Below are 8,890 nucleotides of genomic sequence, written 5' to 3'. Positions count from 1 at the left end.
GTGAATTTGAGAACCCTGAGAAATATTGCCTGTTAAGTATACTTTCTTAGTTTTTTGTTTGTTTGTTTTTTGAGATGGAGTTTCGCTCTTGTTACCCAGGCTGGAGTGCAATGGCACGATCTCGGCTCACTACAACCTCCGCCACCTGGGTTCAAGCGATTCTCCTGCCTCAGCCTCCCGAGTAGCTGGGATTACAGGCATGTGCCACCACGCCCGGCTAACTTTGTATTTTTAGTAGAGATGGGGTTTCTCCATGTTGGTCAGGCTGGTCCCGATCTTCTGACCTCAGGTGATCTGCCTGTCTCGGCCTCCCAAAGTGTTGGGATTACAGGCATGAGCCATGGCGCCCAGCCTCTTTGTTTTTAATCCCAAGTGTTCAGTTCCTTCAAATGTTCTTCCATCGTCCATCCATCTTTAAAATATGGTCAGGAGCAGCAGTGTCTCTATCGAGGTCACTCTTTTTATGTCTGTATTTTATAATTTTGTTCATATATGACCCACAGCATTTTGTCATATTACGGTCTAGGTAGTGCAGATATTGCTTGTGCTTGGGAATAGGATCATTTTTATTTGTGATTCTGGGTATAAGTGGAGTTGAACAGATCCTGGGAAAGTGAACTAAATTGTTATTTGAAAATTGGACTGCATGTCTCACGACTACTCTTCATTTCCATATGAGTCCATTTCCCCTAGATAAAGGAATTATTTCATCAACAAAGCAGGCTTTCATGATCCCCCCCCTTGGCTGATGCCAACAGAGTGCCAGTAAGAGAGAGACAAAGGTGCAATCAAAATCAGGGGACATCAGAGGTCTTGTCTCTACGGCTACTATGACATGAGGAAACACCAAGAATAAATGAGAAGGAAGGCTCTAGGTTGTTAAATTTTTGGCGATAGGATGCCATTTCCTGGCCAAGAGGACAGGAGGACTAGAGAGAGAGGTGAGAGAGCAGCAAGTGACCTTGCTGGAGTCTCACGCCGGGAGTCTTTTAAAAATCAAAGTGGAATAGGAAGGGATCTCCACGTGTATGGTTTCCCAACGCCTAAGTGGTGCTTATGAAAGAGAAAGAGAAGTGTGGAGTGTGTGGGGAATGAGAGAATGTCTTGGGCTTTAACGCAGGACTACTAGATGGGTGGTGCTCTGGTCTTTAAGGTGTACGTGCATCGAAGTGCAAATGGCTGCAACAAGGAGGTGAGGAGTGTACCCATGAGGAAACTGAGACACAAAGGGGTCAAGCAGGTTGTGAACAGGAGTTTAAGAAAAGCGTTAAATTACTAGCTGCGCCAAGATGCTCGGCAAGGTGGGAACCTGTTGAAGAAATAAAACTGCATCATGTGACTCAGCAAGGATGCGCGGCTACTCTGCCAAAAATCCCGTGGGTCGTTTTGACAACACCAGGGCCCATGTCCCATGAGTAAGCCAGAATGGTTCATCGTGGGGGAGGATGATGACGACGATGCCCTTGCCTCTGTCGTGTGTAAAACGGCTGCGTGTGGGTTTCGCGCAGCGCGGTGGGGAGGGAAAGGAGAAACGTCCTGCCGCGCTACAGTCGCGTTTGGGTCAAAGGCACACGTGGAGGCAATCGGCCAAAGTCACAATGCGGTGAATTTCACGGTGCGCTAAGGAGGTTCCCGGCCCCCAGGGTTGCGGGGCGCCTGCGCAGTGGGCCCGAGGCGTCGCGCGCAGCGGGAGCCAGGAGACCCCCCGCCCCCGCCCCTCGCCCTCCGTTGCGAACGCGCACGTGAACGGGAGCGCGGACGCGTCCGTGAATGCGCCTCACCTCGCTCAAACTCTCCCCGGCGGCCGAGGGGGTGAGACGCGCCCCCGAGAAGCGGGTGGGCTCTGTGGAGAGTCGCGGGCTCGCGGGCAGCGGCGCCTCCTCCACTCTGGCGGGCCCGGGTTAGGCCGGCCGCCCATCGGACTGGCGGACTGGCTGACTGACGCGCCTTGCTGCCCCCGCCTCCGCCCGCGCCCCGCCCAGCTTCATCTCTCCCTCCGCTCCCCGGGCTCGCGGGCAGACTGAGGCGCCTCTCTCTCTCCGCCCTTCGCTTCGGCCCTTTCTCTTCCCAGCACCTCGGCTGCTCGGCGGCGGCGGCGGCGGCGGCGGCCCGCGCAGCAGCGAGAGGCAAGAGGAGGCTGCCTCGAGGATGAAGTGCAAGCCCAACCAGACGCGGACCTACGACCCCGAGGGGTTCAAGAAGCGAGCGGCGTGCCTGTGCTTCCGGAGCGAGCGCGAGGACGAGGTCTTGTTAGTGAGTAGCAGCCGGTACCCGGACCGCTGGATCGTGCCGGGCGGGGGCATGGAGCCCGAGGAGGAGCCGGGCGGTGCGGCGGTCCGAGAGGTGTACGAAGAGGCGGGAGTCAAGGGGAAGTTAGGCCGGCTCCTGGGCGTCTTCGAACAGAACCAGGACCGCAAGCACAGAACGTACGTGTATGTACTGACTGTCACGGAGCTGCTGGAGGATTGGGAAGATTCGGTTAGCATTGGGAGGAAGCGAGAGTGGTTCAAAGTCGAAGATGCCATCAAGGTTCTCCAGTGCCACAAGCCCGTGCACGCCGAATATCTGGAGAAATTAAAGCTGGGCGGTTCCCCAACCAATGGAAACTCCATGGCCCCATCCTCGCCAGATAGCGATCCCTAGTATGTACCGCTCGCGCCCACACAGACTTCTGTTTGTCTGCCTCGCTTAAAATGCATCCCGCCTGGAGCACCTCTTGTGCATGTGCGGTCTCACTGGGAGGAGGGAGGCTTCTTTTGTTTCCTTGGCATACCCTCTGAATCACGCTTGCAAACTGTCTCAATTGCCAGGCCCTGTTTTCAGTTTGCACGTTTTTCAGATGCTTTCAAAATCGCTTCTTGGTTACACTGTAAAATGTTTCGGGGAAGCCTATGCCGCTTGGGGTTTTAGGTGCCTTAACTGTTCACCCTGCTTTTGGGGGCTGTTTGGGGGGGCGAGGGGTGGGTGGGGAGCGTGTGGGGCGTGTGTGTGTGTCTGCCTGTGCGCCCTGTGATGTTTTTGGTTTTACATTTCACACATAGTCGTGGGTGAGCGTGCGTGCGCAGTTTTGATACCAGCCTTGTGGTTTGTTTGGTAGTGGAGGCCTTTAAAGTCTGACCAGCTTGGTTGTGTGGGCATCTTTTAGTATTTTTTTTCCCTTGAGTTGTTTTCTCCTTCACAGCGTTCACCCTTGTCAAGGAGGCCTTCTGTGGTGGGAGTTGGTTTAAAAGATCAGTTTTGAATTTTTTTAAAAATTAGGAAATTCTACATCTTGTGCTCTTTCTGCACTCGTCACTTTAGCCTCAGAAATGGCATCTCATTTGCCTCTTTCAGAAATTTCTTTTTCTGTTTGTATGTGTAGATCATTTGGTTTTCAAAAAATTTTCACAAGTGGTAATTTTTCACTGCTGACTTCAAATCGCTATTTCCCATGTAGATTAACCTTATTGAATAGATGCTGCTGGGGATCTGCTAGCCAAACACATCTTACCAGAAAAACTGTATTCACAGAATTTGATTTCCCATGCTCAACTTCCAACTCCCATTGCCCCTTATTGGATACCATAGAAGATCCATGGTTCTCTGGATTTAAGTTCGCTTTTGAAGATGCTCTCCCTCCCTTATTTGAATGTAGTGACATTCCTCTTAAACCTCCCTGACTCCCAGTAACCACAGAAATGGGATCTTTTATGGCGATTACATCCCAACTGAGTTAGCTCTAGTGATGTTCAGCTGGTAGAGAATTGTCAAACTATTAAGATTCCTGAACAATCTCTCTTATGATAGAGAGTAATTGTTTTGTCTCACAGGACAACCTATTCTAGGTGCAGGTGACCAGCATCTACATCAAGAAATTAACGTTGCCTGTAATCCAAAAGCCTCCTACTCATTATTTTGCTCTCCTGTCTTTTAATACCATAGAATAGTTCGTTTTTAAACTGTCTCTATTCTTTTTTTTTTTGCTGACCCCTTGTGTGCTTTTTGTATTTTACCCTTCAAAACACTGAAATATTTTTCTCTATTTGGAGTACATTGTAATTTCACAAATAATATATTTTATGCTGCTAAACAGTGGGTGCCATTGCACTTTCTAAAGAAATATGGTGCCACTGTTTAGAAAAGAAATCTTATAACAACACATTTAAGTATAGGTAAACAAAGTACAAATCTGTTTTTCAAAACATTTTCTGCACTGATGCTATCAAAGAGTAAACTAGAAATTGTGGCTTTTTAAAACTTATAACAGTTTTATTTTAATTACATGGTCTGATCAAATACTGAGTATTTTTCTATTTTTCTCTTAACAAAGTGATACATGTTGAATATATATATTTGAACCACATATGTTTAAAAATATTTTTTAACTTTTAATTCCAGGGGTACAAGTGCAGATTTGTTCCACAGGTAAACTTGTGTCATGGTTATTTGTTGTACAGATTATTTCATCACCATGAAGCACATAGTGTAAATTCCAAACAAATTGACTTCTATTATTCAGTCTAAAATAGATCTTAAGATTTTCCTCAATAAGCTAGTTATTCCAGAAGGTTCTTGTTTCTACATTAATATTGACCTAGGAGAGATTGTATTTTATGGATATTTTTGTAGATAAAATGTATTCCACATGAAACACTGTCACAATTACACTGGAGACTTAACTCGTACTTGCTATCATTAGAAGTAATTATGCATCATCTTATTTGGTTCTTAAGTTATCTGACAAAGTAAAAAATAATGTACAGTATTCATAGTAACCCACTGTTAAGAATTGTGAGCTTATAAATATGTTGTGGTTTTTCTTTTTCTTTTTTCTTTCCAGAAACACTTAGAATATGTAGTGCTACTTTTCAAGACGTACTGTCAAGTGAAATTAAGTGGTTTTTATAAAATATTCTCTAGAACTTAGTCTCATCAGAATAGTTAAGAGCGCCAAGGAGATTCTTTTTTTCTCTTCAAAACTAAGTCAAGAGTTTCAAGTTAAAAGCATTAGTACAGAAAATGTTTTTGAGAAACTGAGATTTGTACTTTGTTTACCTATACTTAAATGTATTTATAAGATATGTTTTCAGAACAGTGGCATCACATTTCTTTAGAACAGAGGTGGTATATAGAAAATTTCTACCACCTTGGTGCTCCAAAATTTGATGTACAGTTGAGATTTTTTTTCCTTCTAAGAGTATTAGAGTTCACTTGTACACTATTTCTTTTGTGATAGCCGAAAAATGTACACCTAAATTTTACAGCCCTGTCTTGATAAAGAAAGGAAAAAGAGTACACAGACAGTTGAGGTTTGCAGACATGAATCAGAGATTTATTTTCTGCATGTTTTATAAATAGCTTACATTTTCAGCTGGTCAAGTGTTTTATTCTTGTGAATATATAAAGAGGAAACATTAATATAGATGCATATACTGGAAACGTAATTGGTGCTGTGTCTATAATACATAAATTTTTTTCAAGAAGTATATGTGTATGTGTGTTTAGATACAAAATCTGTTGACTACACTTTAAAGAAACAAACTAAAGGGAAGAAATTAGAAAATAATTTAGTTGCTTTATTTGCATAGATTCATTTGCAACAATTGATGTAAAGGTTTTAAATTCTTTCTGTGATTTCATTTCAGAAGGTTAGTATAAGCATGCCAATTTGTTTACAGTTAGAAAATGTGTATTTGCCTGGCAGAGCTTTCACCCCTAGAATTCCCTTGTGGGGGGAGCCACCAGGTACTCTCAGAAAGACTTTCAACAGTATTTTCCTGGTAGTGGTCTCTTGATAAGATAGCTATTAATACTAATGGTATTTAGCAGATTTTAAATACGTTTGGGCAAACAGCACTATAAGAAGTGAAAGTCACTATGCTGACTGTGCTAAAACATAATGCTTTTGTAAGATAGAGCATGGGCTGGGTGTGGTGGCTCACACCTGTAATCCCAGTACTTTGGGAGGTTGAGGCAGGCAGATCACTCGAGGTCAGGAGTTGGAGACTAGCCTGGCCAATGTGGTGAAACCCCGACTCTACTTCTAATTATTAATGAAGTGAAACTGCAAAAATTATCCAGGCCTGGTGGCGCGTGCCTGTAATCCCTTCACTTGGGAGGTTGAAGTAGGAGAATCTCATGAAACCAGGAGGCAGAGGTTGCAGTGAGCCAAGATCACTCCAGCCTGGCGACAGAGTGAGACTATATCTCAAAACAAAACAACAACAAAAAGGGTGAGCGCATGATGTGATAGAAACTACATTGGGGGTTTGAAGTCGGACAGATCTAGTTCCAGTTCTTCCTCACTGAAAGTTAAACCAAGTTATCTAACAATCTGACGCCCAGTTTTTTAAAAAAATCCATTGTTGGAGATAGTAAAAATAGATACTTTATAAACATCTCCAATGAGGAGCCTTTCCTGACCACCTGGGTTAAGAAACCGCCTTCTGTGTCATGGTTCGCAGAGTTTATTGTACTTAATCTATTTTCATGGCTGTGTGGTCACTGGACTGAAAACTCTTTCGTGGGTGGGAACCAGTCTGAATTATTTCCATGAGTCTAGAGTCTGTAACATGGAATTTAGGATATTTTATGTCTTAAATGGTCACTCCTCTTTTACAAAACTTCTGATATCACTGCTTTCCTGACTTTTGCATCACGGTATACATTGGCTTATAACCCCCTCAGTTGCTGATCCAGACTCATTGCATCTGCATTAGATAATTCTGTGGAAGTGAAGTGCTTGATACAAAGTGATTGATGTACATAATAAGCTCTTGGTACATTTGTCAGTTGGAGGAATTATTAACATAAGCCTGCTAATTTTATGTTGGTTTGTTTTTCCAGATGAACAAACAGCAAAGATGTTCAGGATTGTGCTGAAAGAAACATTGATGTGAACCCAGTGATCAATGGAATTGTCAAGTACAGGTGAGCACTTCTGTGTTCCCAAGAAGACAGCTCATCTGGTTTCTTCCTGCATCTTGGGACACTCCTTCCCTGTCTATACCACTGACTCTTGCTCTGGTTGTTGTACTATTATACGTGAACAGACTCTTAATTCAGCACCTATAGCCTTTTGTTGTGCTTTTTTGATGTGTCTGCCTTCTTCATTAGACTATGATGTCTTTGAGAGCAAAGACTATTTTTCCTTACTCTTTGCATATCCTGCATCTGAGACACTACTTGAAATATGGTTGGTATCACTGAAGGTTCTTTGATTCAATTAATATTTTGTAATCACCGTGTGGCAAAACATTCCCCTTCCAATCTGGTGCTAGTAGAGTATATGCTATCTAGGCACCATGTGTGTGGCTTTTGTGTATCAGGTGTTTCAGAAATATTTCAAGGCAGTTGTAAGATATTTGAGGACAAGAATTATTACTCCTATTTCTATGTCATACCACACAGTAGCTGCACAGTTTTAAGATTATACCATCGCCTAGGGTAATGTTTTGTAGAATCAGTCCTTCGTGTAACAACTCTAGTGTTTTTGTACTGTTGATGATTTGCTTAAAATTTTATTCAAAAACTATCACTTGCTATAAAGGTAATTGTAAAAATAAATACAGTGGACACAAAATAATGTGAGTTTTTATAAAAATAAATTTTAAAATGATATATAAAACATTTTTTTTTTGCAATGCCTGCCCTAACCACTTCTTACACGTCATCTTGACATCTCTTTGAGGAAACACTGTTTCCTCATTTTACAGATTTAACATACTGTATTATTTGATGCCAGAGCTAACAGGCTATATCATAGGCAGTTTCCAAAGTTAATTATGCCATTTAGTTTGTCTAGGTTTCTTTTGCCTCTCTCACTGATCCATTTGGCTGTAGTTTTCATCCCTTTTCTAGTACACACAGCTAGCTCCTCATCCTACCTGGTTTCTGCATATGAGAATGCAGAGGGCTGAGAGAGGGAAAATTGTTGTCACTTGGAAAAGGCATTTAGGAAAGAAGCTGCCATTAGAGGGGAAAACAAAATGAAGGATTTTTAAAAAACGAGGACTTGGATCAGCTGCCTCCAGGAGAATAGCTTTAAGAAAATAACAAAGGTGTTTAGAAGAAATCTTATGGAGTTTGCCATGGGATGTGTGATATCAGCAGTCTTCTCCAGTTCCTTACAAATGACCCAGAGTGGTTCTAATATGGTAGTTTGTTTGATTTTTTTCTTTTACATTATAAAGCAATTGCATCGATAAAAGCTTGGACTCCATTTTAGTGTGACACTCTTCCTCATGATACCAGTGAAATGTATTGATTGTGTCCCCAATTGTTACATAATTTGAAATAAAAACGTAACTTCTTGATTTATTGTTTTTTAAAGATGTGATATGGTACTGTGGTTATGTTGTTTTAAAACATTCTTATCTTTTAGAGAAGTATACTGAAAAATGTACAGGTGAAATGATATGCTACTGGTATTTGCTTCAAAATCATCTGAGTGTGGGGTAATTGAGTGCATAGATGAAACAAGATTGGCTATAAATTGATAATTGCTGAAGCTGTGTGATGGATGTTTGAGAGTTCATTATACTATTCTCTATACTTTTGTATATGTTTGAAATTTTCCATAATAAAAATTGAAAAAAGTATTCTTCACAGTTTACTTGTAGGCCCCCTCTAGACTTAAGTGCAGAAGGCTGATCAGAAGACAGATCCACAGCCCAGAAAGATTCATTCCTCTTCTCCAAAAACCTAGCTTTTGTTCTTGAGCTAAACTTGTTTGCAGACTGCTCTTCCCTGAGTGTGAATTTTTCCTGCAAAGCCCCCAGTTCTACATGCCAAAGGATTTTATTCCCTTCAGTATGTCACACATTACCAGAACACTTTAAACCCTAGTGATGGACCATAGGTTTAGGTTCCAGTTGGGACACTCATTCTACTATTTACCCTTTTTTAAAAA

The 8,890-nt window shown here is 42.4% G+C and overlaps 1 protein-coding gene across 1 annotated transcript; it reads left to right on the top strand.

Moving 5' to 3' along the window:
• Positions 1 to 1,768: 1,768 nt before the first annotated feature.
• Positions 1,769 to 8,579, top strand: LOC104680869 (diphosphoinositol polyphosphate phosphohydrolase 3-beta). The gene is made up of 2 exons (XM_010386952.2): positions 1,769 to 2,642; positions 6,826 to 8,579. Coding segments are annotated over exons 1-2 (495 nt in total). The 5' UTR covers positions 1,769 to 2,148; the 3' UTR covers positions 6,827 to 8,579.
• Positions 8,580 to 8,890: the final 311 nt, after the last annotated feature.

This window comes from Rhinopithecus roxellana, chromosome 7 (genome assembly GCF_007565055.1).
Source record: "Rhinopithecus roxellana isolate Shanxi Qingling chromosome 7, ASM756505v1, whole genome shotgun sequence".
NCBI classification, from domain to species: Eukaryota; Metazoa; Chordata; class Mammalia; order Primates; family Cercopithecidae; genus Rhinopithecus; species Rhinopithecus roxellana.
The sequence above is the reverse complement of the archived record's forward strand: the minus strand, read 5'-3'. Positions and strand labels throughout refer to the sequence as shown.

Bases quoted from the DNA above. Each gene is read 5' to 3' on its own strand.
- LOC104680869 (XM_010386952.2), top strand. From the start codon at position 2,149: ATGAAGTGCAAGCCCAACCAGACGCGGACCTACGACCCCGAGGGGTTC.